This window comes from Oxyura jamaicensis, chromosome 7 (genome assembly GCF_011077185.1).
Source record: "Oxyura jamaicensis isolate SHBP4307 breed ruddy duck chromosome 7, BPBGC_Ojam_1.0, whole genome shotgun sequence".
Classification (NCBI taxonomy): Eukaryota; Metazoa; Chordata; class Aves; order Anseriformes; family Anatidae; genus Oxyura; species Oxyura jamaicensis.
Window position 1 is genome coordinate 24,698,907 of NC_048899.1, and position 23,653 is coordinate 24,722,559.

Genomic DNA, 23,653 nt, shown 5'->3' on the forward strand with positions numbered 1-23,653 from the left:
TCTTCGCTAGTCCTTTTCTTGTTCTTTACTGGCCAGGCATGAGGAGAGGATCACATGACTCTATTTAATTATCTTTTTAGCATAATCTACAAGTTTTCACTTTCTTAGTACTCTGCTAGTTGTAGCTTTGGGAAATGGAAGATGATGTTGTATATACAGCACAAATACATGAGTAATTTGATCTTGGATCCAGCTGATGTTGCCCTTCGTTTTAATTTTCATTATGCCTTTGGCTCTGTAGCTGCTTCAGTTTTCTTGTTGTTGTTTGTTTTTAGTTTTGTTTTGTTTTATTATTTTACTAGATAGTCATATATAAAAAGGCAATACAGGGTTAATTGCTGTTCAGGGAAAGTGTTTAAAAAACAGTATCAGCTATAGCTCATAACATTTTTTTTTCATGTTTGCACTTCTTATTTTTGAAGCCTTAAAATGTATCCATATGTCCAATTCTGAATCACACACATAGGTGCTATAGAAATAGAGCTTTTGTACACCATCATATTTTTATTCTTATATTCTGTTTCAGATAAGTATTAAAATGTTATAACAATTTTTCATTGTTGAAAAAAAAAGGAACTCTCAAAAGTAATCTAATTTCAGTGTTTGCCCCTGTAATTAATAATTGGTCCCCTTGGTCAATTCTCTATACAACCACTATAAAAAGTAGTCTAGAAACTCAGTTGTTATCTGCTCTTAACCTAGCTGCTGCACCAACAATTGATTGAACAAAAGATTTCCTACTGGATAACTGTTATGAGAACTGAAAAGCAGAGGCGGAGCAGTGAAAAACTCCAGAAAGATGGGATACATCATTTGTTTCCTCTGGATAGTTTTCTGTGACTTTTTGGTCTCCGTGTGTCATAGAATCATAGAATGGTTTGGGCTGGAAGGGACCATAAAGATCATCCAGTTCCAGCTCCCCTGCTATGGGCAGGGATGCTACCCACTAGAGCAGGTTGCTCAAAGCCCCCTTCTAACCTGGCCGTAAACACTAGGTGCTTTTCTCCTTGTGCCAGTTTTACTGTCCCACACTAAAAGCTTGAAAAGAGGGGGTCTGCAAAATGGGACTTCATGAAATGTCAAAATATTCTGATTTAAATGGAAAATAAATAGAAAAAAGTATCGCTGTGTGGTGTTAGAAACTAGTAGAGAATGGCTCAATGCTGTGATCTCAGAACAGAAATAACCCTGAGCCTCTGCAAGAGAAGTTGACCAAAGGAGGGTAACTTGGAAAAAAAAAAAAAGTAAAAAGCTAAATGCTAAAAGCTAAAAAGCTGTGATTATTATAATGAGCTGTGATATTCAGAGGAATATGGCCTGTGTTTTCCTGGTAGTAACCAGCTTTGTTTTCTCTGGTGGAGGTAAGGAACTAACAAAATTTATCTTGATGCTACCCCTCTTAAGCATGTTGTTGTCTCTTAATTACATATTGAATAGCAGCTGGTGTTTGAAGAATAATCGAATAGAAAGCTAGTAAGGAGAAGCAGGGCGATATTGATTCAAGCTGATATTTCTTTCTGCTTGTGATGGTCTGGAAGACTCTTGGTGATCACTGAACCATCAGGGTTCCTCCTCAGTCTTGCCTGAAATGCCCAAAACATCAATTTTGTAACAATAGAGGCAGACCAGATTTAACTCTCAATTTTGATTTGGTAATACCAGGTTTTCATAACTCCTAGAACACGTGGAACTAAACTGTTTCCATCTCTCTCTATTTTTTTTCTTCCTTCCACCACCAAGAAAAAAAATATTGAAAACAGTTTCCTGCAAGAGATTCAACAAAAGCCTTACACTGCTCTGGTTGTGAGCTAAAGTCAAAGATACTCGAAACTGTCCACTCTGCTCTGTTGTTTGAGAGTGAGAGATCTATTATGTCAGGGGAATGAAGAAGTCGCACTAATTTTTTGAGAAACCCTCCAAGTACTTTTGTTAGATACTGAATTGCCTTTAAAGAGCTCTGCCTCAGTAACATCAGGATAATACCATTTCACTGCCACACACAGATGCTCTAAGAGTAAACATACTCATTTATGAAACACTCAAATATGGCAATACTGTAGGCCAGCTTAATAGCTTATCTAGGATTTATAGGTAAGTGAAGTGGTCTTTTATAAACTATTATTTTCTAAAATCAGAAGGGCAGGAAACTTCCTAGTTTAAATCTCTGGCTAGGCAGGGGAAGGAAATCAGCTCCAAAATAGCCAACTGTATTTTCCCATTGCCTTGAACAGCTCTTCAAGCACAGATTGTCTGAAATAGTTGCCATGATATGTTTTTACTTTTCAAGCCATGGAGCTTAGGGAATCAGTTTTTTAATATCTACATCATTTCTTTCCTCCTGGGACTGAAGCTGGTTACCATAGCAAAATGGCAAGGAAGCTGATAAGCTTGTAGTACCATTTGGCAAACAGGGTACAAATTTATTTTATTAAGACAACGGACTGTGAAAAAATTGAGATTAGATATTATTTTTTTTTTCTGCTTTAATGTAGTTTAAAATACTCATGAAGAAAATTATTGAGAACACATATTGAACAAATGCTCTTGCCTACATAACAAGGGTTGCTGCAAATAGTAGGAGCTGCAGTTTTAAATCTCTGCAGATCTTTGATACTCTCAACATTACACTCTGATTTCCCTCTTTCCCTCCCTGTGGCATCCCTCAAAGATGCCTTACTGTGAATTAAATGAGCTTCTGTTTAACAGCATAGTTACAGGTGTCTGTCTCTTTCTACTTAATAATTACATTGCCCTATAGTTTTTACTCCCCCTAGACAAAGCATGGTCATCTGGGTCTGTCTTATAAATCAGTCTGCGAAGTCCCTTGGATACACCCACTAAGGACATACCCATGAAGAGCTTGTCTTCAGGACTGACCTGTTCCTTTTTTTCCTGCGCAGTTAACTCCTAAGACATCGCCTGGACTCTAAACCACCCCTTGTCTGCTGTTCTGGGTGCAAGCGTTGAGTCACTATTTTGGGGAGTTTGCTTTGGCTTTGCACTACTGACTCTAAGTGAAATGAAGCCTTGGTTCCTAGGGGTTAAAAAAGAAAATGGAATATTTCCTGAAAGTCATTTCTGCTCTCATCTTTTTCCATTTTGAATATGTGATGCGTGCTGTTTTATGTGCGCTGACAAATTTTCCATTTACTGTAAAATTAAATAGTTCCAATAGAGAGGATTTGGGAGTCTTGCTGTAATCCAGCCATGCAAAACATGCTACTTAGTGTTAACCCATTGGATCTCATACTAACCGTCCTGAACTCGGAGAAGTGCTCTTGCCAGGCTGCCAGTAATGCAGCTGTGAAGCAGGAATCGGAGTAACTCCCAGGAAAGCCTACTTCTGCTCCTTTTTTAAGATGTTTCTTCAAGATAATGAGCACTAGTATTTTTTTATACTTAGGGGGGATTTTTCATCCTTAAAACCCCACATTTTTGCTCGTGATAAGCAAAAAAAATGTGATGCAGCAGTGGGATAGGGTACCTGGGCAAGATGTAGGTGGCAGCTGGCTGGCGTCTGATCAGTTTGGGGACGAGATGTGGGACCTCGGACATGGGAAGATCCAGACGGCCATAGAAAGAGCTGAGTAAGAAGATACTTGTAAGGGGAATATGTGAGTTTCGGGTCGGGGCTTATTGCATGTGTGTGTGTATGACCTGCACCTTAGCCCTATTTCTGTCCCTTGTGTGGACTCTTTGGATGGAGGGAGCAATCTGCAAGGGATGAGAAGTAGTTTCCTCCTTGGAAACTAGTTACCTGCAGATACGTGTAAGTGATAGCGATGATAACCACCCATGGGTATATATATGTGTCTATATAACCTGTGGGTCACCGTGTTTTACTGTAATACCTAAGTGTGGGAACTCGGTGCAGGGACATAGCCCAGAACGCAGCACTTTGATGTGGGAGCTTCGGGTGTTGCCATCTCCTGGCAGCCATCCACCGAGAGGAGAAGTCCCTCAGCTGGCTGTAGTTTAACGTATTGCTTCTTCTGAACTGAAAGATGGGATTTTTTTTTGTGTGTAAATCCTCTTTCAGGTCAGAGTTGTTAATAAAACAATTTCTGCTGTCTTCTGCGTATGGATGTAGTCAGTCCCAGCGGGCTTTCTCTCAGACACTGTTGCTCTTTGGGATGTTGGTGTGTGACACGGGGCCAGCTCCTCTCTCCTGCACAAAACCTGGTCTAGGGGGTCCTGAACACCCACTGCAAGCTTGGGGATTGACAGGCATCCACATGGGTGCTGCCTTTCAGAGCCTGGCCCTGCATTTTCAGGGAAGGGGTTGGTCTGGAAATTATTAGTAACAAAGGCAACGGGTATGTTTGAACTCATTAGAGAATAGGCCAAAGATTCCTATTTTTAAGAATATTGCAATTCTAACAGTCTTTTTTTTCCCCTAGAAGAGATGAGAGGTGTTCCAAATAAGTCTGTCCGAGAGACAGTACAGCTTGTGCAGCTCTCCAGAAGTTGTATTTTGACCTCTGTCAAGGGAAATGTTTATATGATACTGTCAGAAGCAGTTTGAACATTATACATGAACCAAATGTTAGCAATGGGCATGGTTTTTTTCCTTTTTATTAAAAAATGGTTAGGAAATAAAAGAGTTGCAACACTAGTTTTCAGCAAAAGTTATGTGATTGCTTTGTTACAAAACATAATCCATGTGGAAGCAGAAGAGCGACGTAGCTTTTCCCTTGTACTTGTCCAATCCAAATATACACCAGACTTAATATCTCTTTCTGTAATCATGTTCATAAAAATGTTAAAAATGTATTTTTAACATAAAATTTTGTAACATAATTTTTTTAGATGAACTAGCTATTCCAATTGCTCTTAAACCCTGGGGGGCGGGGGGGGAAGCATTTTCCCTTCATTATTTTAAGCACTATTTCAAAATAGTGGTTTAATGTATCTTTGGTATGTTTTCAAGCCAGATATGTAGGTACACAAGCACAGAAATATTTGTGTTCCTCTGTCAGGTCTGTCTGCATGAGTCCTAGCTGCGTCTTAGCTGACACAGTAGTAGCATATTTAGATGGATTTTTGTCATAGTCGTTGCAAGGTACTGGATTACCAAAAGCAAGATTACAGTATTGCTAATAGAGTTGTATTTTTACAGTGAAGCAATACACAGTGTTAAGAGCATATATTTAAGGCCATATATGGAAGTTTTGTATTTAAAAACTAGAGAAGTGAAATACACTGGAATTAAGAGCTTAAGGTTTAACCATGGCTTGGATCAGCGAGTCATGGAATGGGCTGAGTTCTAGCTGTGCTGTTACTGATGGCAGTTTTCCAAAATGTAATCAAGTATTTCTTTTTTTCTTTCTTTTTTCTTTTTTTTTTTTTTTCCCTTTTGTTGCAGCTGGTCTCCAATGTTCTCATCTTCTCCTGTACAAACATTGTAGGCGTCTGTACCCACTACCCAGCAGAGGTGTCCCAAAGACAGGCTTTCCAGGAGACGAGGGAATGCATACAAGCCAGGCTGCATTCTCAAAGGGAAAACCAGCAGCAGGTAAGAGCAACAGTGGGAAATAAAAAATGAAATTGCTGAAATGGAATTAGCATGCAAATTGTTCCTATAGGATTCGATTTGCAGGCCTCTTGCTTGATGACTGATACAAGCAAGAATAGGCTGAAAGGAGACGGCAGGCTTTTTAAAGGCTTGAAAGAGAACTCAGGGAGTATTTCTTCCCCAGTGCACTGATAGATTTGTCCACAGACATCAACAAATCCTGTGGACTCTGCTGTGCAGATAAAAATTACATAGTACACAGAGAGTGTGCACTGTTTTTTTGCACTCATTGGAGCTGTCTGTTGAACGTGGATGCAGCACACAGGCTTCAGGTGGACCCTCTTTGTAGTGTGTTTGCCAGTAAAGCCACTACGAACAGGTAAGGCAGGTTTCTGAAGTGAAAAAGGTAAAAATTGGGCCACAGAATATACTGTCCCCTGATGCTTCCAGAGTCCTCTTCCTGCCTTGTCCAAGGTTCCCTACCTGCTTGCACACCTCTGTGCGCCATATAGGCCTCAAGTCATTTTATTGAAAAGTAAGTTTCATCCACATGTCCAATGTTTGTGTGCTGCCAGTAAACAGCCTAGTTTTCAAGGGGACCAACCATATTGGCTCCCCTAATTCAGTTATGGGTTCTGTGGCAATGAACCTCTTGTCTCCTCAGGATTAGATATGAAAGACCTTTTGGACCAGTGTGTCTATTCCTTTGCTAATACACATCTCTACCCTACAATACGTCTTGCAGTGGTCTGTCCTGTCCAGTTTGAAGGGAATCATGAAATGGGGCTTCCAGTCTTCCCTTGGGAGGTATCTTGGATCTTGGTTGTGGTCATGAACCTGGGGAAGAGGTCAGGGGAATTAATCGAGTGGAGCATCTTTGTATCTCTGTGGCAACACAGCTTATTTTTCCCTCATGTCCCAGCCCATCTGTATCTATGGATCAGTCTTTTGGCAGTGTTTATGAGGTTCTTCTGGCTGACATACTTTCTGCTTAACCCTTACGGTTATTTTGACAATATGTATATGAAAACCAAATTCACAATCACAGCTTCTTTTTCCTTTGTAAAAAAGTATTTTCAGAAAGATGAAACAAGTGGCCAGTCCTCCTTTGGCACCTTGGAGGAAAGAACTGAGCCAAGAGAATACCCTATTTTATTTATTGATTACAGCTCTGTCCTCCCTGCTGAGAGAGAGGCTGCCTTTGCATGTCACAAATGAACGTGCCATTCTGGATTTAAGAGCTTCTGTGCCAGAAGTACCGCATGAAAAACATCCTTACAAATGCCATGGTCTTAGGCCTTTTTATCTCTCTTTCTTCTCCTCCCCAAAGGTACCATACCATACAAGAGAAAGCTAGGACATCAGTAACACACAGGTCAAAGCCAGTCACTAAGATGTGCCCTCCGGTACATCCAGCAGGAACTGTGGATCCTGGCAGCTGGGGACTCCTAATAAGATTATTTGCTGCTACAGCCTGCACTGACATTGATTTCCAGGTTCAGTTCAGATGCAGCCCTATGCATAATGCATTGAGATAATCCTGAGGTGACAGCAGATGCAAATACCGGCAGCTCAGCCCACGTCTGTGAGAGCTGGTCTCCAAATAGGCATGGAGGGAAAGAGCCCAGCACTCTTATCATCGTTTGCCTGTTTCTGGAGACCTGACGATGCTCTTGTGTGCTGTTCTCTATTAAAGACAGGCAGATTATCTCCGGCAAAGGAGTGTATATTTTCCCTTATTAAGCATCTACTGGCATCTAAAATTAGAAAGAAAGTAAACAGAAATCCAGAGTGTCCAATCCAGAATAGACAATCCTAAATGATTTTATTACCTGAGACAACCTAGGGCAGAATCATAACGGGAATTACTGTTCCTTACACAGAATAAAATAATATTGGATGAAAAAAAATAGGTATTCTCAATAATCTGCAAATACTTAAGATTTGAGTAAAAGAGTGGTTGTCAAGACTGCAGTTTGCCTTCTAGCATTGCTTGTCTTCTGTCTGTGAAATCATCTTCTTCTTCTTTACATCTCTGCGTCACTTAACTTTTGATGAATAGTAAGTGTTATTAAACCTGAGGACAAATGGACAGCTGTAACACACTGAATATTTGTTAATGCTTTGGGGTCATCTTGGGAGAGTACAACATAAACAGTTAAAATTCCTCTGTAGCATAGAGTCATTGTACGGATGTGTGTGTTTTATATATCCACCCACTTACACATATATCCATGTGGATGTATGTAAATAGAGTAGATCTGTATTTTACTCTTTAATCTGTGCCTATTCTAGAGACTAGTGCTTCTTGGTATGCATTTGTTTAATGTATAATTCAGTGGAACTATACTCACATCGTATTTTGAAGTGAGAATTATATATGAATTTGCTTTTTTTATCAGGTCAGACTGTTGCCTTGTTAGACTTGTAAAACAGCAGTCCCAGCCACCTCACTTGTATGTAAGTGATTTTACAGTGAGGGATGCAGTACATTCTAGTCATTACACCAAAATGAAAATTGTACTCTGGTGGAGACTTTAATTTCTGTGCTCCATTTGAAATAAAACAAAGGGATTTTTTTGTTGTTTTGAAGGTCTTTTAGCGTGGCTTGTGCCTTACTAAAGCACTTGTTACAGCCTCCTCCTGGTCGTTTGAGAGGTTATTTTCAGTGATCGTGATGCTCCCAGCAAACAGGATGAAAATAATGTCCAGCTCTGTAACGCAGCTCAACCTGCTAATTAGTTGTTACATGAAGGATTGTTCCTGTAGCATGCATTTGTTTCACTTGTTAAGTCTTATTCCCAATTGGTGATAGTTCAGAGTGGTGTTAGTCTCATGGAGATCTCAACTGTCTTGAAAATATTGGTGGTTTAATCTGGCAAATGCCTGTGGCGTCAGGAAGAGCAGGGGTGAGGGTTCACAAGCACAAGTTATCCAGAAATCTATGTGAAAATCCCTTGGAGTACTAGTAGAAGAAACTCACTCCCCCAAACATGTCCCTGCTTTTCAAGCAAGTAAAACAAAATCATCCTTCACTCTGGTGCGCCCACAGGGAATGTTCCAAACCTGCGGGTGCCCCTGAGCTCCCCATTGAGCTCTGAGTTATTTAAAGGATGTGTAAAATCACACGTAGAGTAGCAGCTTTCACACATTTGAGGATGCCTATTAGAATATGCAAATGACAGCAGTGTATACACCAGTCACTCTGGTAAACATACAAAATGTGTTGTGCTTTTACGCTCAAGGAGTACACTAATAGCTGACAGAAGCCTGAGGACACGTGCATGATTCATAATCTTTATATATATATATGTGTATGTATGTATATATATAGAGAGAGAGAAAAAAATAATTGGCAATGTGAACGCTAGCACATGCAGTATGCCAGTGAAGGTGAGAGTGCTTTAAAACACAAGTATCTTGTCAGGACTGCTGCAGTTTGGAGCTGGGGAGATAGACATCCCTGCAACACATCTTCTCCTGTGTTATTACTACCTCCTCAGGGACCATAGGCAAGAATCAATCCCTTTAAGGTACATGTTGAGGGAAAAAAAAAGTAAATACTGGGCAATGCTGCAGCCTATAAAATGTCTCAGTGCATGCTGAGCACATATTCAGTGAATCCATCTTCATCTGGTTTTCCCAACGTTTCTCTCTCTCCTTAGAGTAAGAAATAAGTGGGGAACTTTCAGATAAAGCCAGAAATTAGAATCCAGGAATGTGTTTATAACTGAAGTGTGGGCAAGAGGTTTGGTGACGTGAGTAATTAATACAGGAATGCTGACCCCTCTGAGTCAGGGCTGCAGCTTGAGCCCAACTGCTCCCTGTGTTGTTGAGAATTAATGATCTGTTAGATAAGGTTAGGCACCTTCGTTTATTCTACATTGTGTCTGTGTCGTCAGGAAGGAAGGCCCTTCTGCTCACTGCAGGGAAAGAAAAATAATAAAAACAAGAGTGGCGCAAGTTTTGGGATTCTTCAGCTAGTCCAGAGCACTGCTTGAAGGTTGGGCTGGAGCTGGGCCCTGAGGAGATGCTCCCCACCTTCTCTAGCCAGAGCAAAAACTTCCCCTGAACTGCAAAGGGTGTGAGTGGGAATAAAATAAAGGGATTGAACGGTCTGGGCAGAATTTATCAGGTGAGAATCCTGAAATACACAAATGTGTCCCTGGGGTGCATATTACCTGCAGGTTTAAATTCTATAGCTTTTGCATAAAATTGCCACCAGATTTAGAATAATAGCAAGCTTTTGTGTGAGTTTTTAGGAAAATTACCAGAAAGTCATCATTTTGTCATGTAACTAATTTTTGCCTAGCATACAAAACTATATATGGAACCGCTTACAAAATGGTGTTATGAAAGTCACACTAAAGCTATTATCAGTAAATAAAAGTGCAATTTAGTTGTTTCAAGGAGGGTGAAGAGCAGTGAAAGGCTGATGACAGAAGGTGGTTATTGGAAGTACTTTTGTAGGTGAGTGGGTGGGTGTATAGGTCTTAATTCAATTGGGCACTAAGAGTGGTTTTAGGTGTAGAAGTATAACACCACATCGCATAGTTGAGCTAACTTCTCATGCTAGTTTTATTGGGGCATTCCTATTGACTTGTTATCTGCCAAGGACAGGTTTGTGCCTGTTGGGGGAATGTGCCTACCTGATTAGATGGGAAAGGAAGGAATTGTAGAAGGTGCCCGAGGGTGTTGGGGTGTCAGTCCTGTAGGGCTGTGTGAAAGAGGACTTCATGGTGGTGTGGAGATGCTGTGGGGAAGGTCAGATGGTATCATTTAGCAGAGTCATTCCAGGAATGTGTATGTGCAATTTCTGAGTTGCATGGATCCTTCATTTGCAAGAACTGGCATTAATCACGGGCCCAGTGCAACTGGGATGAAAAACAATATTTTCCCCTCTAAAATCATTGAATTATCATTTCAGGGTCAGGACAGAATTGCAGATGCCTTGACAGAGGGTCAACTGCTGGGTTTATGGATGTGGTTTCACTTGGTGTGGTTTCACTCTTCGCTCCCCAAACTGATGACCTCATTTCTCCCCAGAGCGGAGCAAAGTGTGTTTGTTAACTGGGCAGCAGGTGTTTTAATTGCTTCATCTGTCTGACTCCACAGGAGCGGCTCCTGCTCTCTGTACTTCCTCGACATGTTGCCATGGAGATGAAAGCTGACATTAATGCCAAACAGGAAGATATGATGTTTCATAAAATCTACATCCAGAAGCATGACAATGTCAGGTAAGAAGAGCAGCCTATCTCCCAGCTGCCAGGGGAGGAGGGACCATCCCTGTACTTAGCACTTAAGGCCTGGGAATGAAGATGACAGCAGCACTTAATTCAAAATAAGTGTAAAAGCTCTAAGGTGCCACCAGTTGACTTTTGTAAGTTTGTTTATAGGACGGAAGGAGGATTACCACATGTCTGCAACATCTTCGTCTGATAAGCAGCTTTAACTGATCTCTTTTTTTAGCTTCTTTATTTTTTCTCTTTTTCCTGGATTGCATCTCGGTGGCTTTGAAAAGGTGGAATGTTTGAGTTTGGATATTTTTTTGACAGTAACAAGCACCCTTCTGATAAGCATTGAAGGGATGCAAGTCAAAGACTGACAGCACTTCCCAGGGGGTGAGTTGCAGAGACTGAGGTTAAAATCACTTGGAGTAGTCCCTGCCAGTCTGTAATTACAAGCAGGGGGTCCATTAGTAGCAGCCCTTGACACCTGCTCAGTCACCAGTCAGCCACCCAAGGCCGTGTCACTCCTTGGTCTGCCTGGATGAGCAGATGAAATGGATGTCTGGTGTCTGGGAAGTGGTGCAGAATCACAGCCAGTCCGTGTTGCTGGGGCAGTCTGTCTCCATGAGCTTTGGCACATCACCAGGTTCCCCGTGTCCACTTCCAAGGGAAGAGGGAATGAACTCATACTTGATATTACTGTTGATGTCGCTTGTTAATCTTCATGGGTTGCAATTAAAAGTAGTTTAACTTAATCTTGACACATTTTAATTCTGCTGCTGTACCTGGCCTCTTTGGGAATGACTTATGTCTCTGCCAAGCCAGGTCCTGATGCTGTGTAACAGCTCTGTAAGTCTGTAAATACTTCTACGGAGACATGGGGCTGGGGACAGAGAGTCTCTCTCATTCCTCCCTCCCTCTTCCCTTCAAATAAGAGGTTTTCTTGTAAGCTGCTTGTGTAGCCTTCTCTCTTACGCAGCTTTAAGTATGTTGGTGAATTATATTTTCTGATAGTTATTGCTCAACAAATAAAAGTGGATTTATTGCATCTCCAATATACTGCACATGCACAACCTCCAGTAAACGATGCAGTAAAATTCACTTAAAATTCTGAAGCATGTAAAGACTGCAGAAAATTGATATTTCCTTAGCATTAGTGGTGGAGTAGAGAGGTAATGTACAAGCAGAAAATTGGGGAGAGGGACTCTTACTTTAGGTTTTGATCATGACTGGGCAAAGTGGTAAAGATCCCCTAGCAATACTGAAGACAAAAATGTTATCAGCTGTAAAATGCTTTAATGGTTCTGCAATGAAAAATAAAGAATATGCATATGGTGATAAAGGTGAGGGGAAGAGGCCTTCCAGAGTGCCCATAGCAGAATAAGTGTTACAGTAGATGATGTTTTTTGTCTTTGCATCCAATTTTTCTTTAATAGCACTTAGCTTGTTCAAGTAGGTTTGTAAATTTCTCATGATAGATGGCATTTGTGTATTTTCCTAATAGAGGAATTACTTTTTTCCAGTACTCAAAGGTCAGCTTGACATTCAAATTGAATGCAAGTTGTTGGATATGACATGAGATTAATCAGTATGGTATTATATTCTTCTACATTAGTTTCCATATATCGTTATTTGCAGGTCTAAAAGTCATTCAGTACAGTCAAATCTTAGTCGAAGTGATTATCTCTTTAGGATGATGCTTTGAAATTTTGTTTTAACTATATCACTAAATAAATAAAAACTAATTTAAAATAATGCACTAAATTAGCAAATGCACAAGCATAGTATTCAATATATGCATATTTTTTTCTTCTTTAGTGCCTTCACCCTAGCAGACAATGGCTTCTTGTAGCCTTTACCCATATGTACTGAAAGCAAAGAGAAGGTAACGTAGGAACATCTCATCTTCGTATACTTTAGGGAAATGAATAACTAAGTAGGAATATTGAAAACGGGAACATGATTTGGAACAAATGACTCATTTCACACTAGGAGTTCAGCATGGAGTCTTTGCTCTTGCCTGGGTGCTCTGAAACCACCTCTGGTGGGAATTTTACTGTGGATGGTTTTGAAGCATTTACATGCACCCGGAAGCACACTGGTGGCAGGGGGTAGTGCCTCCATGATGGAGATTAATGAATTGGCTGAAGAAAAGCAAGTGCACACATTACTTTTCATGGGGAAATGCTCAAGGGGAGGTTTTTGAGATTAGAACACTCCAAGCAATTTTGTTTTGTTTTTGTCAGTATTCAAAAAAGTCATAAGATCTGAGTTTTTATGAGCTAAAGGTTATTGTGTCAAGGCAATTGAGAAGCATGTGAAGTCGAGGCAAGGGTGCTGTGCCCAGCCATTGAATCTGGTTTCCTGCTAAGGATTTATGAGCAGAAGCATTTCCTTTCAGTTCTCAGAGGTGGGAAAGGTCCATGTGTGTGTGCGGAGGTGCGCGTCTCCCTCCACCAGCAGACGTATGCAACGGTTCTATTTTCCCACTCTCCCAGGTTAGTTAAAAAGGCAGATTGTAAATGAAAGTATGATGGATGGGAAATTTTGTTCGCTGCTGATTTAAACCTTTAAGTTTTCTTTCATAGCTCCTTGAGTTCAAGAGCTTCCATTTTTCTGGATGTTCAGGGTACTCACTGATTTCCCAGTCTGTGTGGAGCCCCTGAGCCTGCCTGGCACTGGTGGTTTCCATCCAGCTGAATTTTGCTCTGGCCCTGTGAGCTCAGGAGGCTCGGGAGCAGAGCCATGCTCTGTTACCCTGCCTTGACATGCTGTGTGGGAGAAGAAGTTTGCAAAATCCTGTGCCAGACGAGATTAAATATTTTAATTTTCAGGGATGATTGGGCCCGGGCTTTTGGGACCACCTCTAATTGAAATTAAAACACAAACTTAAACCACTCTACCAGCAGTTGCTGTCAAGTTGCTGTATGTTTCTTCAAGTTTGCTGTATGTTTTTTCTTTCTGTCTTGAAATGACCAGTTATTCTGTGATATGCTTGGTTTTAGATACTATATTACACACTTTTTTTCCTTAAAAAACAAAACAAAACAAAACCAACTAACATACAAACTATGTAGAAAGATCTTTCCCAGCTGCCAAGAGAAGGCCTGTAAAACACAGCCATGATCCTTTCATAAGGGCGGTTCTGCCATGATATTGCTTACTATGTTACATTTATCTTAGGGGTTAGGTTATCTCTATGGGGGAAAGGTGATGTTTTTATGGAGAAGTAAAGTGGCCTGTCTGACCTGAATGGATAAAAGCAAATCTTTTTAGAACCTTATCAGGGCTTCCTGTGAATGAGTTCATAATCTCCTGCTTATTGTTATGGAAAGTAAAGTTCAGAGACTAATTTATCCACAATGAAAATATAATTTCCTGTCATTTTTGGCAGCAAAATTTGCTTCAAGACTACATTCTGAAGAATTTAGGGTGATGAAGAAACTTAGATGAAGAGGTTTGGGGTTAATATTCTCTTTTGAGATGCAAATGAACAGAACCTTTGAACGGGGAACTAAACCATTTTCCATCCTGATTTATTGAATGAGAATTAACTTTGACAAATGGAGAACCGTAGAGCGTGACATGACCTTTCCCACGTATGTGTGTTAAATATAAAGTCTATTGTCAAATGCAATCAGGAAAGGAGTTCCCAAGACCATATGAGTAATTTTGGGTAAACAACAAGGTGAGTTATATAAGTAAAGCAGTTCACTTTATCATGAATGAGATTAAGTCTGATAGACAAAGCCTAAAATACGCATAGATAATACTGTTTATCTTAAAAGCTTCCTAGGCAGAATTTTAAATGTTTTACATTACTATAGCTATTTATAGTGTCTTGCTGCAGTGATAGTGGCTTTAATGTTATCTAGGTTTGGCCAAATATAGTAATCTCTGTGCTATAAAAGAAGGTTTGAAGTCCTCTGTGAAGGGATAAAGCTTGGCTTTGTCATTGAAATTCCTTTGATGAACTGTTTCAAGAAGCTTATTTTAGAGCTGGCATCCAAGCATGGTGAAAGTGACAGTTTCCTCTTTTCTACCCTTCGTGTAATTCTTATGAATCATGTACTCAACAATATTAACCTGATCTCACGGTTTTCTAAACATCTTGACAACTCAAACCAAACTCTTTGCAGAAGTAAAATAGTCCATTTGCTTTCAGTTTAGTAAATGAAACTTGTTTTTAATTAGTCTTCTGATCAAATTACATTCTAACACCAAAAATTCTCCCCTTAAAAATGACCAAACAGTCGCACTTTGGCTGAGTGTCAGGATATTCAGTCGGCCATGTCTGCTAAACCTCTTCATCTTACAGGTGTTTTGATGCTTAGTTAGTTGGCTATGCAGGGCATTAAATTCCTAGATTGCAAGATGCTATGTACTTGTATGGTATGGTTTGCAATAATTTCAACTAAACAAACAACCTTCTCCTTCTTCCTGCCACTGTCCTTGCACACAGGACATCCAGCATGAATGTTTCTTGGGATTAAAGGAGTTTTCAATATAAATAGCAGTATAAGGCTGGGCTCTGATTGCAGCTAGTAGGAGGGCTCCCAGAATAGAGCTCTAACGGGACATACTAGTGCCAAAGCAGTGTGCTGCTTAATGGTGTATTCTGGTAGGTGAGTACAGGCATGAGGATACTTTTTTTTCGACTTGCTAAAAGACGCATGTCTTTTGAAATGCGAAATGGGTTTACAATGAGGCATATTCTCTCAAATCCAGGTCAGACATCAGATTGTCTTTGGGGGCAGTTATGCCAATTGGTTTTGTTCAGGAGCTCATCTGGATTCTGTTTTCGTACTTTTTTTTTTTTTTTTCATGAGATGTTATTGAAGCTAAGCAAAAAGTAGTTTAATTTTACCATCTTTAAAAAATAAAACTACATTATGGAGTGTATAAATTTGTTACAGTTCTTCTCTGGATATTTTCAAAAATTCCCCAAATAACCTTGTTTCAGCCAAATCTTTAATTTCTATGCAAAGTCTTGTTGCCAGGGAAGGCAGCACCAATAATTCTTATATATGTGCTATATAATTAATTTCCTTCCTCATCTTCTCTTCCCTTTTGGGAGAATGAAATATATGGTTTATGTTTGGAGATGAGGAGATCAGCATTAAGTGGGAAGAAGCCTAAAATCAGATTTCATCCATGCTCTCCCTGCCAGTCACTGAGCTTCCATTTCCTGATGAAATGCTTTCGCGGGTTGCTTGCTTGGTTGGTTCCCAGCATCAAGTCCTAGCAAGAACTTTTGCTGTTTTTCTTCATTTGAGGCCTGTGCCCACATGCAGCAGCAAGTTATTTTTGGAGGTAGGTGGGGGGAAACTGTGTGGGTTTCGTGTGGGTTCAGGTGTCCTCCTCATTTAATTGCCATTAGTTCTGGTTCAGGCTGTAGGCTGAGAAAAGTGAGCAGGAGGGAAGTGATCAGCCTTCCCACACCTTTCCCCAAGTGACAGCAGTGAGTTTTACTTTTTCAGGAACTCTTCTGTTTCTCTGTCAAGAGCCAGCTCTTGGGTACTTCACCTGTGTCTGCCTGGTGTGAATCTTATCTTTTAATTTTCCAGAAAATTTAATGATTTTTTAATAAGATAGCAGTAGTTTTTAGGAAATGTCAAAGTCCCTTTCACCTATGGGTGGTGGTGAATTACTTTGCACTTACCACTAAATGCTTGACTCTTCCTAGACAATTTGTTGTTTATGAGAGAGAAATCAGTGTCTTTTGGAGAAAGGCGTTCAAGCTAAAACACATGTAAAGAAAGGAATTTGTTTATTTTACAGCCATTATTACATCTGAACTTGACATCAAAGCTATGCAATAAGCTTGGACATTAATATTCAGGGAGGCATTTCATCCAAATATCACTCCCTCTTTTCAATGTGTGTGTTGATGGTTCAGTCCTGAAAACTTTTAAGCTATAGAATAGCGCACGTTTATACATTTTATTGAATCTGCCTCTTTGTGTATGTGCACAGCAGCCTTTAAGGAGAACAAATACAAGCTAACTTGCTTAAGCATTCATCTGCCTGTCTGCAGATCTGTCGTTTTGAGCTGGGAATACACTGTGATCTTGGTCCCTGCTGGGAACCCCTGGTGCCTATAGGGGCATGAGAGTCTTGTACCCTCCGAAGAACAAAACAGATAAATAACTGGTTGCAGGGCACCCCGCTGGGTGCATTACTTAAACACATGTGTTGTAATAAAGACGACATCCCAAAAGTGCAGAGTGCCAGGTGACTGCAGATCTGCAGCCACCAGCAAGCCAGCAGCAATTAGGAAGAGCCTGTGATGTATAATTCACACCCTGCTATTCTGAGTGTACACAAGGGTCTGTGAAGTTCACAGGGTGATGGATTGAAGAGTGTTAGATGTTTTAATGATGAAATACTGTGAATAGTAATTTGGAGAGAATAATGAATGTGCCTGCAGAAGTTTACAGAGCAATATTTTAGCTCATCAAAGTTATTTGAATTCTCTTTTTTCTTCACTAGTACTAGAAACAAATTACGTTTTTTTCAAATGCAAGTTTCACTGCTGATTGCTCTGATGGTAAAAACAAATGCATTGAATGTATAGTAAACATACATATATATATATGTTTATTAAGCTAATCCACCTCCAGTCTTCTCTGTTCTGAAGTAACCTTGAGGGAAAAAAAAATCACAAGAGTCATCTCTGACCAAAACTTTACTTTTATAGAGGCTTGGTTGTAAAGACTTTGTTAACTTTTACTTAATCACCTACTGTGTCATGCAGTTAACATGCAAAGTGGTTTTAAGAACATTGAGTTTATATAACATTTGAAGAGGTTCTTGTAAAAATCATCCTACCTTTTTGCTTCCTCCTTAAACTATAATGATTGAAAAGCAAAAATCAGTTAAACTTCTTTATTCTGTAATGCACTGAACTTTGCAAAACTATTTAAAGCACTCCTTTTACAGAAGCTTCAAAAGAGAAGCACAGTGTTCAATGGGGATGGGTTAACTTCTCTTGTCTGCTACTATATTTACACCCCTCAACAATTGTTGCTAATGCATGCATCTGTTTTTACTGGTGTATATATCATTTTTACACTGGATAAATAATGAAGAGCCAAAAGCTGAAACCAATTAGTGGTGAAGAGCTCTTGAGAGGTCTGGTATCCTGTGATTCAAGTTAGTGCATTGCTAACTTGAGTCTGTCCTCCACTCACTGAAAATCAGAGTGTATTCTTTAAAATTTCAAATTTTTATTATTTTTGCTTGAAACCCAGAGGTTAAAAAGTTAGGAACAGGCTGGTATTGACTGTGTAGACCACATGATTCCTTAAATGGTGGTTTTTTTTTGAAAAAAAGGAGTCTTTTTTTGAATTTCACACCATGGACACCACTGGCAGGGTATTTGCTTCGTGGAATGATGGAGGTGATTTTTTTAGAAATTGGAGATTTTTCTATGTCCACTTGTGTTTCTGTTACATAGACATTGAAAGATGCACAAAGTTTTAAATGGTACAATAATGAAGGATTTGCAAGAGCAAGTACGTTGTGAGGAATTGGAAGTTTGCAAATAATTTTCATAAACCACAAAGAAATGCCTGTATTAGCTCAGCTTGATGAATGAACTTTTTTAAAAAGTTAGCAAAATACATGAATGTGTGTGTTTTCTTCCCTGATACTTAGCCAGCAGGAATCTTTACTGTTACTGTACACACTTGGCACATACCTGAGGCTCTCAAAAGCACTGAAAAATTCTAAGGATGTTGCCAGTCCTAGATGAATCCCTTAAATACATATGAGGATGCTCAGGGTTTGAAATCAGCTCCCTCTACTCCTGGTCTACAGAGCTGGCCCCCAAGACATGGTGCAAGGATTCCTTGTGTTGGGTGCTCCATCACGTTCAGCTTCAATCTGTGTGACTATCAGCAAAATATTCTCCCCCAGCCTCCTCTGGCAGAAACCACCCTGGTAAATGGCTGGTGACGCAGAAGGCCAGATGACCACAGCTTTGTTTGGCTGTAAGTTCATCCATAAATCCCTGTTTGTCCCCTTCAGCTGCTGGAAGCACAACTTGCCCTCCCAAATGAAGAGGAAGGCTGAATGTGTGAGGCAGCTGGGATTTTTTGTCAGAAATGAGATACAGTAGAGAGTTTGTTGATCCACCAACAAAGACAGCTCACTTGTTTATTTGTTGATGTTTATTTTTTATTTTTGGTTGTTGTTTTGGGTGCCTTTTTTTTAGCTTTAACAAGAATTCTTTGCAGAGTCTGATAAATACATCGGCACTGTTTCACACTCATTGTGGGGAATGTGTTGCTAATAGGACGTTACTAGGACAACCCTCGTTCTTCTGACAAGCACTTAATTTCAGTTATCTCCGAGGCCTGGCAGCCCCATACATCAGTGCTGAATGCAGTAGCAAGTTGGAGAGAGGCATTGTGACACCCTGGGATGTGAAGGAGATGAGAGACATATGTCACGGAGCTTGTGGGATAGTTGTGTAGCAGGCAAAAATGACAGGAAAGACCAAAAAACCTTGGAAAGCAAGGAGCAAATTTAGCAATTGTTAGCAATGGCTGGAGAAAAGGACATGAGAAAATGGAAAAAAGCCGCATACTGTTTTAGATAGTGGACGGCTATGTGCCATTAGTGGTTCTGGTGGAGAGCCTCCAACCCTGCAAACATGCACACCAATGTGCTGCTGCTTTCTGCAGGGGTTGTTTGCAAAGAATGAGCTAATAAGAATCAACTTGTAGAACAAAGCAAACAAAATTTTGGCTTCTGCTCAGGGGAACTGGAGCAATTCAAGTTACAGATCAGGCCGCAACAGGAGCCAAATGGTGATCCATAAAAGTATAATTATTCTGTTTCATTTGGAGCCTTTTGTTCTGGATTGTATTCAAAACTACTGTAAGCTCCTTTGTAAGATTTGTTTTCTTTCCAGGAAAGAGAAAAAGAGGCCTTTTGAGTTAATAGTTCTACTTTGTTTTAATTAAAAAGGAGAAAGAAACCACGTTTTCTGTGCCTTTCTTCCTTTAGAGTCTTGCCTTTTGCAGAGCAGCAGCCTGCAGGTCGCAGTTTAGGATGACAGGTCCAATGTAGGACAAAGTTGTATCATAAAACATAAATGGTAAGTGCAAATCTGTTTTGAAGATCCAGTGCTCTTTGTCATTTACAGCTGCAAACTGAATAAAATTTTGTTACAGAAATCAGAAGCGATTACAAATCTCTTGCAAAGCCCACAAAGCCTGAAATTGCAGCTGTGACTTTCCTGCTGAGCTCCTTTTCCTTGGAAGTGCGTAATGATGGAAGGAATAAACTGAAAATGGTGTACTCTCCCAAAGCTTAAAAACAACTGGAAAAAAAAAAAAAAAAAAAAAAAAAAAAAAAAGGAGGAAAAATAGCGTTGGCAAACAACTGTACAAAACTAAAGTTGTCTTTAAGGATGAAATGAGGGATTCTGGGGGGACCTGGGATTCTGAGAACAGCACAGGAGGGTGACAGCGTTTGCTCGCCCATTGTGAAATGTCATCTCTGCTGAGAGTCATGCAGGGCTGCGCTTCTGTAATACAGAATAACACCAAATAACACCAGCTTCATTAGCATTTATTAGATCACTGTACTTCACTTACACCTATGCATTCCCTGGTTTATTTAAATGATTTTTTTATGCGTTCTTTCATGTCTTTTTAGGTTATTTTCTCTGCAGATTTAAGGATCATTTCTAGTGGAAGATCATAAAAGCTGTATTCCGTCAGTCTGTCATGTCCCGCAGCTTTTTATTTTTCTATTATAAATATGAGACCCAGAATTTCTTGTACTACTAATAAGTGGACAAGTTGTAAGCCATCTCACTGGATAACACGCACTGCTGGGAAGCACCTCCTTGCACTTTTTAGGGCCTTCCACTCACAAGCTCTTGTGTGAGTGTCCACTGCTACCGCTCAGCCCCATGGGGCAGGCTGCGGGCGGCTGCTTCGTTTAATTTGACTTGGTAGAGAGGCTGATGAGAGCTCAGACTTTCCTGGCTCCTGTTACAGAGGCATCCTAATGAGCAGCCCATGGGGGCTCTGCTCTGGCCAGGCTGCAGAGGGGCAGTGCAGAGGCTGCAAGCGGGGAGCGTGCGCAAACACTCACGCTTTGTGCTGGGAGACACTCGCGATGCTGTGGCTGCAGAGGGACTCAGCGCTAAATCATGAGGTGGAAACCCAGAGAAATTAACAAATTCAGTTGATATTCGAGGTGACAGGAAGTAAAATGCCATAGTGAGGGCCCAAAGAGACACAAGGGATGAGGCATCCCCTCCTCATCTGGGAGTGCTGAGGCTCGACCCACACGCCTGTGCTAGGTATCCAGGCTCAGTGTCCCTGTGCAAGAGGGCATCTGAGGCCACATCTAGGAGAAGTGCTAACCAAATGGGGAGTCCTCATTCTCTTTTGTGGGCTCTCCTTTTTTAATACAAAAGAATGAAACCCTGGAGCAGCATCTTGAATCCCACTGTCCCGTGTCACGGGGAGCACTGTAATCAGCAGGGCAGAGCGTGGTGCTGCCTGCCTCTGCCTCTAATTATTCCAAGTATTTTATACATAATGAGCAGCTGCAACACGAGGTCCTGAGGGCAACCTTGTTTCTTATCCAGTATAGCCCGTTGTCCAGTTCAGGCTAGATTCAGGCAGAGAGAAAATCAGACCTGTATTTGCTCACTTCTGTCATGCAGGGGGATCTTAACAGACAGGTTCCTCGCTTGCCTTCTCTCTCTCCATTTATTTATATATAACAGGCTTTTGCAGAATATTAAATAATACAGGCTGCAAGTTGCTGTGTGTGCTCCTGTTCCTTAAAAATGTGCTGGTGTGCTGGGGAGTTTTACCTGGCTGCAATATGGGCTCCCAGCAAGGATTTGGCAAGAGTCATCTAGCAGGCAGTGTGGATGTGGTAGGGAGGTTCCTAAATGTGGGACACATCCTTTTCTGCTGTAGCTGCTGACTTAGCCTGAGCCCTGTCTGTATTTCTCAGTCAAAAAAAAAAAAAAAAAAAGGCAGTCAACTATGCCTGTAAAATGCTAGCATGAGGCTCGAACTGAAGTGAAAATTCATCCGCTGGGGTTTTGCAGCCTCCCTAGTCCTTGATTAACCAGAGCGTGCAAAGCAAGCAGGAGGGGCAGAGGCCAGTGTGATCCTGGGGATGATTTGCTTTTGCGTTTGACCACTGTTAACTTTTGTCCATTCTGTTTGTAAGGACTCTGCTGACCGGCTGTTGTCAGCAGGATTTTTTTTTGGTTGCATAAGGACTGGGAAAATTGTCTCTGTCTGACTCTGCTACAGTGAATGGCTTTCAAGTTAAGCTGTGGCTGCAGTTATTGTGCTCTAGCCGTGACACTATAAATAAAGTTATTAACAGCAATATGTAAATGGGTTTCTATTTTTGTCCCCTGTATTGTTTGCAAAATCTAGGGCAGTTATTCAGTAAGAATCATCTGCTGTTTAGCACTGAGCCTACCAGCATTTGATGCTGTGTGGGCTGTTGCTTTTCTTTTTTTTTCCTTTGCCTTTCTTTCTTTCTTTGCACTGGCTTTTAGAATCCAGCTCCTTTGCAAGTTTGTTTATTGTGGTATATAAGAAATAGAGGAGCTGTGCTAAGCATTTTCAAGCTTCCGGAGAGTGGCTTGGTACTTAAGAACAGAGAATCATCTCTTGATATCTGAACTATAGGAGCATTAAAAACAGCTACACAAACATCAAATACCACAGCTGCTATTTGCCTTAGTGTGCATCTTGCAAATTCCAGTTTGTTCAGACATCTTCAGTTTGTGTTTCCTTCCGCTCCCCTCCCGTGGCTCTGGCTCAGGCTGGAGACGCGTGCCCCCCTCATTGGCGCAGGCCCCGCGGGAGGGCACGGTCGCGTTGTTTTAGAAACACTTCCCTACTGTCATGGCTACTCCTAACTGGAAGGGCAAATTATGCTAATCTGAGGCATCTGTTTAGGAACCTGAATGCATCTGTGCTGGGGACAGCGGCAGCATTGCCCTGCTGACTGGCAGATACACTACACAGCACATTGCGAGCGTGGTAAGGCACACTGGCTGAAGACCTGCATGCACCATTCAGTGCACCACATAAGACAGCTTGTTCAAACTTCTTCCTTCTCTGCACGTTTATTTAGCGCTGAGTTCCCCGAATCCCCTGCAGAGGAAGCCCCAACCTGCTTGTCCTGCACCTCATTAGCCACAATTTCGGTGCCAGCTGTGCTGGCTTGCAGGCAGGCAGGGGTCCTCTGAATGCCGTTCAGTGCAGCGCTGAGAACAGCCATCCCAGCGCTGAGCCACCAGCAAGCCGTGTCTCCTGTTTCACTCCTAACATGCAGTGGTGACTAGTTTAATGGTATATATAACAGATGAACGTATAGAAGCGGATTGAGGTTGTGACAGCCGCTGCTATACACTGGACAGATCCTTTCAAATGCCTGGCACTTTATTTCATTGTTTGTTCTTTAATCTTCCAGCTGAAATTGTTCCTGCTCTAAAGGCTTAGAAAGGAAGCAGAAATAAGCTAAACTGGTTTAACATAGATGTAGAAAGAACCGGACCAGTAACTTTCCTCTTATTTTTACAGTCTGACATACATTACCGTAAATATTTTTTAAGTGGTCCCCAAGGTGACTTCCTATGCTATAGAAAAGATCTGGTCAGACTCTATTGATTTTATTGGTATAAGTTCAGTGGTAAACTAATAACTGTTTACAGGAACTTCATTTGGAGATGATATTTTGCGAATATTGAGAGTAGGAAGCAAATGGCTTAGTGAAATATCTTAATGCATTAACACAGAAATGAAATTTTCCAATGGAAAATGCAAGAGAAAAGCCATTTCTTTATATGCAGATCTATTATTCCAGTGATGGCAATTACAGTAATTCTCTGAAATCAAGTTAAAAT

The 23,653-nt window shown here is 40.8% G+C and overlaps 1 protein-coding gene across 2 annotated transcripts in view; it reads left to right on the forward strand.

The window, feature by feature from the left end:
- Window positions 1–23,653, forward strand: part of ADCY5 (adenylate cyclase 5) — a 216,295-nt gene that overhangs the window by 117,948 nt on the left and 74,694 nt on the right. For both annotated transcript variants that reach the window (XM_035332488.1, XM_035332489.1), the window contains exons 2-3: window positions 5,366–5,515; window positions 10,631–10,752. In XM_035332488.1, the coding sequence (XP_035188379.1) occupies window positions 5,366–5,515; window positions 10,631–10,752 (272 nt within the window). The remainder of the gene's footprint in view (window positions 1–5,365; window positions 5,516–10,630; window positions 10,753–23,653) is intronic.